At 37.7% G+C, this 14,454-nt stretch overlaps 2 protein-coding genes across 11 annotated transcripts in view; both read left to right on the top strand.

Annotated features, from left to right (window-relative positions):
* The window catches only part of RABGAP1 (RAB GTPase activating protein 1), a 159,803-nt gene that overhangs the window by 90,570 nt on the left and 54,779 nt on the right, over positions 1-14,454 (top strand). The window contains exon 1 of one of the 10 annotated variants that reach the window (XM_035015851.1): positions 2,705-2,723. The exons of 8 other annotated variants lie outside the window; for them this stretch is intronic. Coding sequence is in view for 1 of the 2 variants with exons in the window: in XM_035015850.1 (XP_034871741.1) it covers positions 3,572-3,574 (3 nt within the window). In the remaining variant the exon portion in view is untranslated. Of the gene's footprint in view, positions 1-2,704; positions 2,724-3,513; positions 3,575-14,454 lie in introns of those variants that run through there. One more of the 10 variants, XM_035015850.1, reaches the window with a different exon arrangement.
* On the top strand, positions 2,690-9,333 carry GPR21 (G protein-coupled receptor 21). Its single transcript, XM_035015863.1, has 2 exons — positions 2,690-2,723; positions 3,459-9,333. The coding sequence occupies exon 2, from the start codon at positions 3,556-3,558 to the stop codon at positions 4,603-4,605; it is 1,050 nt and encodes a 349-aa protein (XP_034871754.1). The 5' UTR covers positions 2,690-2,723; positions 3,459-3,555; the 3' UTR covers positions 4,606-9,333.

Raw genomic sequence — 14,454 nt, 5'->3', positions numbered from 1 at the left:
TTTCTTCTGAAGAAAATGTTTTTCTTTAATCTGAAACAAAACACTTAACTCTTGACTGATTTGGTAAAGTGTGGCTCTCAAGCTTTTTGTTGTTTTAGGTTTCCTATATGAATATTTTGATCATAGCTCCAAGTGATTTTATTAAAATAGAAATGAAGTTGAAAGAACTATTATTATACTAGTGATAGTAATGTAACAGCTTGTATTTTTATTACATTTTTAATTCTTTCAAGTTATTAACCAGTGTGATGTCTTTTTTTTAATCAGCGTAACTGTCTAGTTTTATACATGAGACACCCGAAATGAGAAACAGGACAAACTTCACAAGTAGTTAGAAAAGCTTGTACTATTGACTTTGGTAAATGTTATTTCTGTTTATTGAAATATAACTCTCAGAAATCATTTGTTTTCATTCAATATTAGCACTCAAACAATGACAGTTCAAAAAGAAAGTGAGTAACCTGGTTTGTCTGGAGGGCAAGATGGGGGGGGGGCGGTGTGGAATAGGGAGATTAGATTGGAGAGGCACTAGGGAGCCATTGACTTTTATTGAGCTGTGGATACCATAATAAAGCATATACAGTTAGATGTTTAGGCAGAAATGAATAGATTGAAAAATGAAGAAGATTAAAAGCCCAGACAATATTTAATGATGGCCTAAAGTATTAAAAACTGAATTGAGAGCCACTGTAGATATAGATTTCCAGGAACCTGGTGAATAAGAGTAGTACATTGAGTGGGGAGAGAGTGGTCAGAATGATTCCTGAGTTTCTTAACTGAGTGCCTGGGAAAAATAAAAGTGTTGGAAAAAGATAAAAGAGGCCAATTTGTTGAGAAAAATGTATTTTATTTTGGACATGCTGTGGGTGAAGTCTACAGGACATCCAGGTGGAAGAGGTATTGGCTAGCAGGCAAATTGTAAATGGGAAAGAATGCTCAGGAGTGAAGTCAGGGCTGGAGACATAGGCAGAGAAATTATTAGTGTAGAGGGAATAATTGATGCCATATCATCATTCGTTCTTTATAGATACTTTTACTGCCTTACGTATGTATAGCCTCAATGTATTTGAGGAACGTGTGACAGCAAAATATCCAAATAACTGTTGGATATTCTGTTGTGCCTCAGAACTGGGCAGTCACAATAAGAGAGGCATTTTAGGAATCAGAGGACCCCATCCTCAAGCAGTGCAAACATGGTTGGCAGAAAAACACAGACTACCTACGAAGGGTATTTTAGTTCTAGGAGAAGAAAGGGAATAAAGTTAGATACCCACTATGTGCTAAATATTGGTAAGCCTTTTGTATGTATACACTGTCTCCTTTATTTCGCAATAACTCTGTGAAATAGGGAGTATGATCCTCATTTTAACAGATGATGAAACTGAGGGTAAGAGGCTTAGTAATGTAAGACCAAGATTTGAACCAGTTGGGTGGTCAGTGCCATGGGTTTTTTATATGCCACACTTAGCCATGTTTTCCAGTAAGATCTGTCAAATATAGCTATCAAGCTTATGCTCAGTAGGTTTTTTAGTGTTGCCTTCCTATAATAAGTGGAGTGCTTTAGCTCTTAAGATATAATTAATTGGATTCTGATTATGGGGGACCATTTGCTTGCAGTGAGGAGGCATGTGTGTGAAACAAAAATGAAAATTGGATCACATAACATGTATCCTTGCCCAGGTGTGCCATCTTTCTAGAATGCCAGAATATAATCCCAACACAGTATAATATATCCCACAATATAATCCCAACTTGCATTGTTTTAAATAGGCACAAATGAGATTGTTTATTCTAAGATACATAAGCTGATTTGTACCAGGAAACTTCTTGCAGTTTTAAAGCCTGAGTGGAAATGGGTATATATATCTGTCCACCTTTTGTGTGTATTTTTGTGTACTGCTTCTCAGTAAACTAAAAGCAAGAAATGGCATCTCCAAACTATAGGGTAGCACTGAATACAGCAACAGCGTGCTTGTATGCTGTTTCCTCAGTGTTCAGAATGGGTGAGGTTTTCTTTATTTTTTCTCTTGAAAAACTGATTTTTAAGTTTGCTTGTTATTTTTGTCATCTTTCTTAAAATTAGCCAATATCCAGGGAATCGTGAGAGAAAATTAATGCTGAACATTTAGACTTCCAGCTAGAACTTCTTGTGTCACTGAATTAGAATTCCTCAGTTAACACTGCACTGTTAACACACTTTCATTCTTTAGCATTGCTCTTTGTCCCTGAGGAAAATGCTATAAGAAAATTGGAATTTCCTCTCACCATTACCCCTTTGGCTTTTGTTTCAGTCTAATTCCTGGCTGGCATTCTGTCCCGGTTACAACCCCTTGTCCTTACTAGCAGTCTAAATTTTGCTCATCAACTAAAAGGGGGATTCCAGACAGACGAGGAAACAGCTTTCAAACACTGCACTGCAGGCATATTAAGTTATTCCCCCACTGTGCAGTCGGGAAATCAGGGACCACTTCTCTGGCGATGAATTCTAATGAGCTGCTAAAGATGCCGAAGGGTGTGTGCGCATAGGCGTTTTCTTTCCCCTCCCCCATTTCTTCCTTTTCCCAAGCCCCCTCTTCTCCCTCTTTCCCCTCCTCCTCCTTTATCCCCTCCCTCTGTGTCTCAGTTCTGCAGTAAACGGGGCTGAGGCACATTCCTGCACTGCAAGGCTTTCTGTTAAGGATGTTTTGTGGCTTTTGTTTGGATTGCAGCATGCAGAATTACAGGTAACACTCTGAAATCGAGCTAGACAGATAAATTCTGTTGAAATGTTTTCAAAGAGGCAAAATGTTACATTGGAATCAGTGAAGAAAATAAATTATCTTAAGTAATTTTATTAGTGGTAGTTATGGTAAAATATTTTTGGAAATGCTATAAGCAGATTCCTTTTCTTCCCCCAAAAGGCTCAAATGAAAGGAAATGGGGTTAGATTGATCTGGCTTGCAATTGATTTTGTTTTATGTTGATCATGAAAGCTTGCTGTTGTTGCTCCTCCTCTGTAGAGTCAGGACCAGTTATGTGGGGTGCCGTTGAGAGTAGCCATGAATGGTTGTACCGGGTGGGGTGGGATGGAGTGGGAGGGTTGATACCAGCCTGAGCTAGCCAGGTTCTTTGATCAGGGCATTGGATGCAAAATGTAAAATGCTCTCTCCTTTTCTTCTATCAGCTGTTCAGAGGAGCCTCATTACAACTCCTGCTGAAGCTCCTAATCTTCCTCCCTTCTCTTCTGCCCCTACCCCCTACCCTCATTGGCCTGAAGACATTGTACCCGGGGTTTGCCTTACTCCCCTGGTGCTATGTGTATGGTAAACCTGGTACTATGGCCGCATCTGGGACTGGCCAGACAACTGCTGCTGGTTCTCCCTATTCCAAGAAGGATTTAAAGGGGAATTGTACTGCAGGCAGTGCACCAGAGCAGCATCAGGAGCTTGGGGACTAAGGCTCGTCTGGCATTATTACAGACCCACACAGCTGACCGCAATGACTGCAGCTGCTCCTCTGAACTGTTGGCAGCAGCCAAGCGGCAGCATGAAGTGAGAGATCACTCCCGAGCTCAAGATGAACTCTACCTTGGATGGTAATCAGAGCAGCCACCCTTTTTGCCTCTTGACATTTGGCAATTTGGAAACTGTCGATTTTTGCCTTTTGGAAGTATTGATTATTGTCTTTCTCACTGTATTGATTATTTCTGGCAACATCATTGTGATTTTTGTATTTCACTGTGCACCTTTGTTGAACCATCATACTACAAGTTATTTTATTCAGACTATGGCATATGCTGACCTGTTGGTTGGGGTCAGCTGCCTGGTCCCTTCTTTATCACTCCTCCACTACCCCCTTCCAGTGGAGGAGTCTTTGACTTGCCAGGTATTCGGTTTTGTAGTATCTGTTCTGAAGAGTGTCTCCATGGCCTCTCTGGCCTGTATCAGCATTGATAGATATATTGCCATCACTAAACCTTTAACCTATAATACCCTGGTTACGCCTTGGAGACTACGTGTTTGTATTTTCCTGATTTGGCTATATTCCACCCTGGTCTTCCTGCCTTCCTTTTTCCACTGGGGCAAACCTGGATATCATGGAGATGTGTTTCAGTGGTGTGCAGAGTCCTGGCACACCGACCCCTACTTCACCCTCTTCATCGTGGTGATGTTGTATGCCCCGGCAGCCCTTATTGTGTGCTTCACCTATTTCAACATCTTCCGCATCTGCCAACAGCACACAAAGGAGATCAGCGAAAGGCAAGCCCGCTTCAGCAGCCAGAGTGGGGAGACTGGGGAGGTACAGACCTGTCCCGATAAGCGCTATGCCATGGTCCTGTTCCGAATTACTAGTGTATTTTACATCCTCTGGTTGCCATACATCATCTACTTCTTATTGGAGAGCTCCACTGGCCACAGCAACCGCTTCGCCTCCTTCTTGACCACCTGGCTTGCTATTAGTAACAGTTTCTGCAACTGTGTCATTTATAGTCTCTCCAACAGTGTCTTCCAAAGGGGACTAAAGCGCCTCTCAGGGGCCATGTGTACTTCTTGTGCAAGTCAGACCATAGCTAAGGACCCTTACACAGTTAGGAGCAAAGACCCCCTTAATGGATGTCATATCTAAAGTGGTTCAGACACTGAGTCACTGTGGGGTGTGTGTGTGTGTGTGTGTGTGTGTGTGTGTGTGTGTGTTTCCTTTTTATCTCTGTATTCCTAGTTCACTAGGAAATCTGGGACAAAATAATTAGACTCTAAGCAATAGCAAACAAATGATCCGTCGAAAATACCTTCTAAGTTTGCAGAAATTATTTTCTAAAAAGTGTTTTGGCATCAGGAGAATCAGGACTGTGAAGATAAATTGCTCGTGGTTCCAGTTTTTGTAATGTCATGGAAAGGACTACATTTTTAAGATTTAAAATAAATAAAGCCATATCTAACACCTCTCTTCAGCGGGCATGACTGAACCTGGGTGTGAAAAGCGTCAGCATTTTTAAAAAGTCGTTTTCTTGTCGCTTTTCTGGGTTCTTTCCAGCTGTTTGGGCTGCATATGCAATTGAATTATTTTAATGGGGAATATTAAAAACCCGTGATGAATTAACAGGATATAAAATTTTTCTTTATATATGCCAAAGTAAAACTGTGCTGCAAGTTTCAGCACTGTCATTTAGAAAGCCAAATGTTTTACGTTTTATGTCTTATTCTCATGAGAGAATTCTCAGTACAGTGAATAATGTGAACACCTAAACACTAATTTTAAAATTTTGCAGTGCACCATAAATGAAGCAAAAGTGCAGTCAAATCATATAATTTTTATGAAAAGTTGAGCTGCTCCCTGTGCCATGCTTCATGGAGATCTAAAGAACTGTGTGCATAGAAAGTGATTGTGTGGTAGTGTTTTTGCCCATGCCTTTGTGTATGTGTGTATTGACAATATTTGAATTTAGATTACTCTTTACAGCAAAGTGTGTTTTAATAAGCTGAAAAACAAATGATAGGTTAATTGCTGCCATTCTTTTGATAATGGTGGAAACATATAAAAGTAAATCTTTAGTCTTCTCTTTTTTTTATCCAGAGACTTTTGAAATATAAGACTATCTGGGAGAAAGGTGTCCTAAGCAACTGAATGAGAAAATATACTGTATATTTAACTAATACATTTATAAAATAGAAGGTGATTGAGATGTTATCTTTGTGGTTAAATGGCATCAACAAAGTAGCATCTAATTGTTTTTAAAAGCAATCTTTTTTAGTGTTAAGGAATGCACATTTGAATGAGAGAAGGAGAATGAGAAAGAGAAGCGCAATAAAGGACTTCTCCTTTATTGCGCTTCTCTTTCTGGAAAAGAAATCCTTTGATATAACAGTTCTTTACTTAGTCTTTCTTTTTTTTAAGTCAAAGTACTAGCAAAATCTGTAGGATGTTACTACTGTTACTCTGTAGAATTATCGATAGTGCTGTGTATTTGCATGTACTAGTGATGTTTTCTTCAAGTGATTATCTTTAGAACAAGAAGTTTATTTTTCTAAAAGGAGAGAAGGATTTCCCAGCAGCTCCAAGCATGAGAGTATTTCCTCTGCTTTTCAACTGGTTTTAATGTTTTGGAAGTCTTCAGGAGGACTTATGTGATCTCTCTGCCTTTGGCTAGATGTTATAATCTTAATACAACAATGGTATTCAGTGAGATGGAAGAAACCCAAGGGAAATGGGTTAAAGTGAAGTTTTGAATCCAAGAAAGGACATGGATATTTATAAAACAGGGAGATAGGCTTTGGGTTTTTTGTCATATATTAGAAAACCTACTGCCTCCTTTTAAAATAAAGGGCAGCATTCTTATGATTTTAGGTTTTAGATATCAGTTTGATTTTAACCTCAAATGTGTGTTCTACTTCAACTGCTTAATTGTAAGTGAATCAGTATTACATAAACATTGAAATTTCAGATTCTGAATTCTTCCCAAAAACTTGCTTACTCTTTATATTTACTATTAGAAAATTTGATTCCAAGCTGTTTCAATATTTAGAACTCATTGAAATTGCAAGTTATTTTAACAATGAGTGGCTCTGTTAAATTGCCATTTGAATTGGAAAACCTTTTCCCTTGGATTCTGAAAAATGGTTCTGTACATTTCTCCTTTATTTACATGGCACAGATCTAAAAAAACCAAAATTCCCTTTTCATATATGTTGGGGAATGTAACCTGTTCAGATTTGCAGTTTGCTTGTGAGTTTTTAGTTTAGCAAAGATTAGAATCTTAAAGATTATTTTTTGTAGAAAACTGATGTTAAATCAGTGGATTTTTAGGTTTGGGGGTTCTGAGCCCTTTTAATTTTTTCCTGCAGTGGAGTTCCATCTTGTGAGAAAAGAGAAAACTCTTTGGGAAAGATCTTATGGAAATTTTATGGAAAGGAGAAAATATCTGTTTGATTCTCTGGAAGTGGGCTAATCAAGCTGATCTTTTAATGACTCAAAAGATAACTCTTTTAATAAGAGCTTTTGTTAACAGATTTTTATTTTTTTGTCCTAGTACCAAATTTAGATGTTATTAGAAATATTTTTTTCACATTAAAATCTCTGTCAATGTCTCAACCTAAAACTAAAGTAGAAACTAAGTACGTATAATAATTTTAAAGAAAAATTCCCCCACTCCCCCAGCTGATACTTGTTTAATATCAGATGTCTTTCTAGTTTATATTGTCTTCATTGGACTATAGAAAGTCTGCGTTTTCTTCCACTTATCAGTTCTTTTCTCACATTCATTGTCTTTACTGTTTTTTAATTTTTATTTTCTTATGTTTGTGCATGTTGGGGGAGAGGGGATGAGCCTGAATATAATCATTCAATCATCGGTGGCTAGGAGCATATTCTATGTGATACATCTGGACAGTTTGTATTTAAATAACCTTTTCATCCTGGCATGTTTAGTGCAACATTTGATGACGTTTGGTTTAAATACCAATCTGGCTAGTTCAGAATGAAAAAATATATATATTTTTAGATTCAGTTACCTTGGGCTTTGGCAAGACAGTGCATTTAACTATATATGGTATATGACTGATATCAGAGGAAGCATAAGCTTTTGGTGATTGTGTTGAAATTATTTTATAGTAAATGTTCAAATAAGACAATACTAATTATTATATTTATAAATTAGTTGTACGTTTTTATACAGTGATTTCAGAGAAGATGTGTTTTTTTTCCTCTTAGAACAGAAAAGCAGTTACAAAAGGACAAGTGGTCTACTTTAATGAAAGAACTGTCTTACACCAGAAAGGATATTTAAATTGTTCATGGATCTACCGACTCCCAAATTCCATTTTGGAAAGGGTTTTCTTTAAGCGTTATTGCTTGATGAATTTCTTTTTGAGCCTTTTTAAGGGCTTTTCCTTTTTACTTGAATAATGGTCTCAGTATCTTAAGGATTGGGAAAACTTGAATTTTTGTACTATAAATGCATTGTCCACTCTTTGAACTTGAAATTAAAGCAACAGGGTTACAAGTTCCCAGATGGTAGAGTGGTTTCTGGGAGTGTTTCCTCAGCCTTTCAGGTTTGATTCAAAAATCTGCACAGTGGCTTTGTAGGAAATGTTTTAATTTTGCTTTGTGTTTTTGTATCATAGAAGACTTGTGAAATAAATTATTGGCAAACCAGAATTTATTGTTATATGAGCAGATTATGGGAAGATTAAGGATGGGAGAATTGTGGCATTTATGATTTTTTAAAGTCTTCACAAATCGTTCTCTGTGTTTTTGTATAATTTTTCCATTTCAGGTTGAAGGAAACCTAATATTTTATATTAAATGTACATATTATTAACATATTTTGCACATCTTGGCATTATTCTAGACATTTTCTTATAGCTGCAAATGAGTCATTAGGCTTTTCTTCAAAATTTGGGTGACGAGGGCGCCATGATATGATTAAAATGAACTTTGAACTGAGAATAAAAAAATCTAGGTTTCTGTTTCAAATTAACTAGTTTTGTAAGGGCGAATCACTTCTCTAAGCACTTAATTTCTTCTATAAAAGGAGATAATCTCATCCCTCATAGGGTTACTTTGACAATTGAATTAGATATGGGTGTAAAAATACCTTGTAATACATGAAGTGCTTTGCAATAAAAACAAGTACTATTATTTGTATCTACCATGGTTTCACATCTAAGGAAGCCCTACATAATGATTTGGTGTCCCCCCCACATTAAGGTCTTAGAAGCTCAGTGTGGGGTTAGCAATTCCATGCTTTTTAGCAATCCCAAATTTGGGAAGAGAGGCATGATAAACCCTCACCTTTCTAAAATGACAGTAGCATTAAATTCAACATAAAACAGTTTTCATTTACTTCCTTTACTTGTCTGTAAAGTCTCTAAAGGCAGGAATAGTGTAGTGTCTCTTCATATCTTTATCCCTAAAATCTAACATGGGACCTGGCTCAGAGCAGGAGTTCTGGTCAACTTTACGGAATTAATGAATGATTCTTTCTTATTTTTTATTTAATTATTATTTATTATTATTTATTCTTTCTTATTTCTTATTTACATCTAGTCACTATTATTATTACTTCTGGTGATTATAGAACAGTGATGTTCAAAAGGTGGGCCAGAGCCTATAAGCAGTCTTCTCTTTGCTCAAGGCTATTCTTGACTCTAAATGATAAAAGGTATCTTTGTAGTACCAGGAGACTAGTGTGGGAATGTGCGGTTCTTTGTATGCCAGGTAACTTTACTCCTGGAAACCCGGTAGCCTGGGCCAAGGGAACTTCAGGCAGTGCTGTCAGACTGTCAGTTTCTCCCAGCCTGGATAAGGAATATGTATTTGGATCACATCACCTTCTTGACTCTGAATCCAGATAAGGTAGCCCGTAAAAATCAGTCACAGGAAAGAGGAGGTATAGCCTAGCTTGGTGACTAATTCTGCGGTTTTGCTTTGTCGTTCAGTCTTAACCACTTTTCTAGTTTTGTCTTCTTTTCTTAACATGCTATCAGTCATGTATTCAGAGGGATGTGCTTTAGATGATACTGCTTGGAAGGTGTGGATAATTCTATTACACAATAACAGTGGCTCTAGGGAAAGTTTAAGAAACAGTCAAGAAGCCCTTATGCAGCAATCTCTACTATATCCCAGTCATTGCAGCTAACTGGCAGGGTTATAAAGAAGGATCACATGATTCCTTTCTTGTAGAAAAGTCTACATATTTTAAATAATCAGTTTTCTTGTCCCTCTGTGCTCCCAAAATGCTCTCAGCCAGCCTTAAATCTTCTAAGCAGGAGATAAGAGGAGTCCAGTCTGGGGACTGATATCTGAGGGCTCCCAAACCGTCATAATGCCTGCCCAATTCACTTTAAGTTGATGCCTGTTAGTCAACAAATCCCACTATGCATACAGAGCTTTCAATTAGCGTGTTTACTCCTCTTTTACAGTTAGCCAAAAATCACTGGTCTTTTGAGAAAGGCATCTCACATAATACATAGGCCCAAAACAAACAAAAATCAGAGGACATAGAAACCGTGCAAGTCACAAAACTTTTAAAAGTAAATCCAGTATATTTTCCAAAATATATTTTCAGAGAAGCTTTTGCACCCATTAAAAGAGAATAGGATGCCATAAAAAAAAATGAACAGAAAGAGAATAAGAAAGAGTTCTTGAGATTTAAAGTATAATCAGATATTTTTTTTTTTATAATCAGATATTTTTTAAATCAGAAAAGTTGGAAGATAAAATTGAAGTAGGCCAGGGCGCCTGGGTGGCTCAGTCGTTAAGCGTCTGCCTTCGGCTCAGGTCATGATCCCAGGGTCCTGGGATTGAGTCCCACATTGGGCTCCCTGCTCCACGGGAAGCCTGCTTCTCCCTCTCCCACTCCCGCTGCTTGTGTTCCTGCTCTCACTATCTCTGTCTCTGTCAAATAAATAAATAAAATCTTAAAAAAAAAAAATTGAAGTAGGCCAGATAGTGAAACAAAAGACGGTAACGTGGGTAACAACAAGACAGAGACTCAATAAAGGAGGCCCAATATCTGGCTAACATGATTTTCAGAAACAGAATAGAGGGGGAAAATGAGGAAATTCTCAGAGAAATATCAGAAGAAAAATTTCCAGAACTGAAGGATATGAGTTTCCATAATGAAAAGGACCAGGTTGGTGTATTAAAAAGATTTTATGATGGCAAATCATAAAATTTCAGAACACTGGGGATAAAGGAAAATCTTAAAGGCTTCTTGGTCTGGAGTAGGGATGGGAGAGTGGGAACATACTAAGTACAGAGATCTGAATAGCACTGGACTTTCTGCCACATTGAAGCAAGGAGATAACAGGGAATAACTTCAAATTTTGAAGAAGTGATTTTTAACCTAGAATTTTATGCCCAAACTTTCATTCAAGTGTGAGAGTAAAATAAACCCATTTTGAGATATGCAGGGTCTCAAAAATATTTACCTGCCTTACATCCTTTCTCAGTGAGTTACTGAAGGATATGCTTCCCCAGAATGATGGTTGAAATCAAAAAAGTGGAAGATCAAGAACCCAGGAAGTGGGGACTCCCAACACAGGACAGAGGGGAAGAGAATTCCCTTGGTGATGGAGAAGAAAAGCCATGGGATATCAGCTGTGCAGCAGACCTAGAATGCAACTCGTCCAAATTGGAGCAGAAGGAAGGAGGGCACTAGGAAGTATGTCTCTAGGAAAAAATAACTGAGAGGAATTTACAGTTTTTATTTTATTTTTTATTTATTGAGAGAGAGAGAGGTGTATTTGGAGAGGGGGAGAGAGAGAATCCTAAACTGGTTCCATGCCCAGTGCAGAGCCTAGTGAGGGGCTTGATCTCAACTCTGAGATCATGACCTGAGCTGAAATCAAGAGTCAGACGCTTAGCTGACTGAACTGCCCAGACACCCCAGGAATTTACAATTCTGTCAGATTTGTTGGGGAAGAATTGGTGATAGATATACACAGAATACTGAGGAGAAAAATGGAGCAATTAGTAACTGCAGACAAAATGGAAAATTAATGAAAAAAGGAAGTCTTGTTATGATACACTCTGTGATTCATTTATGAACAATATTGATTTAACTAACAATTGTAGCAAAATTACATTGAGAGTCCAGGGAACGGAAGTAAGTGTGTGTGGCAGGTGGGTGAGGTTGGTGACTATAACAGAAGTACAGTATCATCTCCCATACTAGAGAGTCTGAAAAAAAAAAAAACCCACAACCCCCCCCCCCCAGAAAATAGCAATTTAAGTGTTATATTTAGAAATAGGAAGAAGAAAAACAGCCAAAAAAAGAAGGAAAGAAAGAAATGGTTGCCTCTGGGGAGCAGGGAGCAGAGTGGGAGGAGTGAGGGGTCTAGGGTCTGCTATTTTTCTTTGTAAGCTTTGTACTGTGACCTTTCCAACAAGGTAGGTGTATTATTTTTATAAAAAGCATAAACCACGTTTAGGAAAAGGCAAATAAATTTCAGCAGAAGCAGAGGGAGACCAGAAAGCATGGGTTTAGAACATACTACTAAAGTAGAAAATGAGAACCTAATAGCACTCTGTTATCTTTGGTCCTATATAGAGCAACTTCCTATTCATCATCTCCTCTCATCCTCCTAGGAAGACAGCCAAAAGGGATATTTTCCCTCTTTTACAATTGTGGAAGCCTGGTTTGGGGACTGGAAGACCTTTTTGATTCCAGTTTGCTACATCATGATGCTGCATAGGTATCTGTTTGGGGTCTTTTTAGGTTTTTTAATTTTGTTTTTTACCAAGGGAAGACAGCAGACCAGAAAGCATCTTCTTTGACATCCTGGGAAGGATATCATGAAAACAAACAAGCGTGTGTGTGTGTGTGTGTGTGTGTGTGTGTGTGAGAGAGAGAGAGAGAGAGAGACACGAGTATATGTATAATGGTGTACAGGTATCTATAGTACAAGACCTGGCAATTTGCCATGATGAGTGGAATGCAAAGTACCATGCGGTATTCATAGGTAAGGAAATGTGTGTTAGGTGAATTTCCTTAGAAGGCAGTATATGGGAAAAGTTCTGGGCTAGGTTCTGGGAAAGGTAAGATCTCTATAGTGTTATCTCTGCCCACCCCTTAAATAAGATTGCCGTAAGTATCCAGCTGGGCCAGAGTTTGAGGAACCCAAAAGATCTATAGACAAAAGACTAATAAAGTGACCTATAATTATCAAGGCAATATATGACACAAGAGTGCCCTTTACAGAGTAAAAGCACATCTTTATGTTAAATTACCATGATTGAAATCACTTAATGAAAGATTTATTAGTTTGTTACAAAATGATTGTATTGGCTTTGAGCAAAATACAAAAGTAAGAGTCTTTTCAAAGTGAAACTTTAAATTCTATGTCTATCAGCTTTTAATAAATACTTGTTGAATTAGTAAGATAATATTTTGGGGAGAAAGCAGAAGGTACAGCATTAAACAGCATGATTTATTTCTGAATTTTCTTCCAGAAAGACTGGGGAAATCCCCACTGCCAAAACCATTTATTTATAGCTAGACCAAAAAAAAAAAATTAAGGCCATTTGTGGGTCTCTGTCTTCATTGGCCCCTGGGGAGCAGAATCTGACTCAAAAGGCTTTTTCATTTTTAAAAGTTCTTTTTCTTCATGACATGATATTTGTAGTAATTGAAACCCTTCCTACTTAGATTATGTTAGCATCATGAATCGTTAACATCATTGTACTGAAGATGTGTGTTGTAGCCTACAGAGCACTGGAAATGAAGTTAAAACAGAATTTAGGTACTAGTTCTGGCAATTTATTAGGTAATCTGAATCTGTCTGAACTTCAGAAGGATACTCATATTTGAGTAATGATGATGCCAACATTAAAGGAGTTGGTTTAAGATTAGATACATGTTACATTAATGTAAAGCTCTTTACGTTATGACTGTGATTACTTTGTACTCTTGGATCACTTTTCTCCTAAGATAAAGAGGAAAGTAGTGAAAAGAGCATGGATTTTGGAATCTCTGGCCCTTGGTTCTCTACTCTGTAAAATGGGCTTATGCCCCTTCATTAGAATTATTGTGAAATTCAGATACTGTACATTTTAAGTATGTAGAATTGTGCATGGTGGCATCAAAGAAACTCAGTAAAAGATTGCTGCTATTATTTCTTTGTCATACAGAGGTCAGAATCTCCCAGTAACCTCCAGGGCCTGCCACCAATTGGCATATACTCAGAGGAAACTCTTGGGTGAATGTGGAGTGGCCCACCCTTCTTGCAGGGCTCATAAACCCCTCAAGTATTGCCATAATGATTTGCTCCATCAATCCATTGATGTTTTATGTATCTTGTCCTGCTTTTATAGTATGTTCTGCAGAAGGATTACTCCTATACAATTCTTAGACATTAAGGTACATATATTTAGATGTACTTCACCAAGGAACAAGTCATTGAGGCTTAGAGTAAGAGCTTTAATAGGTTAGAGGTAGAAAGGAAATTTGGGACTGCAGTGGTGAAGAGGTATCCCTTTCATTGAAATTCAAAAATGAGTTGTATTAGGAAAAAATAAAGTCATGGCAAGGGGAGTTTTAAGCTTCAAAGCTCTGAATAAAGAGGGCTCATTTATACACTTAAGAAATAGACCAAGTAATATGTAGTGATTAAAAGTATGTGCTTGAGATGCAAACAGACTTGGGTTTGAATTCTAGCCCTGCCACTTAATAGCTGTGACCTACTACGACAAGGTACATAATCCCTCTTAGTCTCTGTTGCCTAATAGCACTATTTTATGCAAGTATTAGGATTAAACGAGCGAATGCATGTGAAGCTCTTGACCCATAGTAAGCATTCAGTACATGTTAACAGGTGCTGCTGTCTTCCTTGTGTGCATAGAGCAGCATGGATGAGCCAGAGGCTTCAAGTTGAGGTGTAATGCAGAGTAAGGTCAGAAGGATAAATTGAGACTACCTAGTTTGGAATAAATGGCTAAGGGATTTGCTTTTAATTAGGAATTGGAGATGCACTT

Source organism: Mirounga leonina, unplaced genomic scaffold (genome assembly GCF_011800145.1).
Source record: "Mirounga leonina isolate KUSES-001 unplaced genomic scaffold, KU_Mleo_1.0 Mir_170, whole genome shotgun sequence".
NCBI lineage: Eukaryota > Metazoa > Chordata > Mammalia > Carnivora > Phocidae > Mirounga > Mirounga leonina.
Note: the sequence above shows the minus strand (reverse complement) of the source record. Positions and strands in the feature narration are given on the sequence as shown.

Coding starts and splice junctions, on each gene's coding strand:
- GPR21 (XM_035015863.1), top strand. CDS start 3,556: ATGAACTCTACCTTGGATGGTAATCAGAGCAGCCACCCTTTTTGCCTC.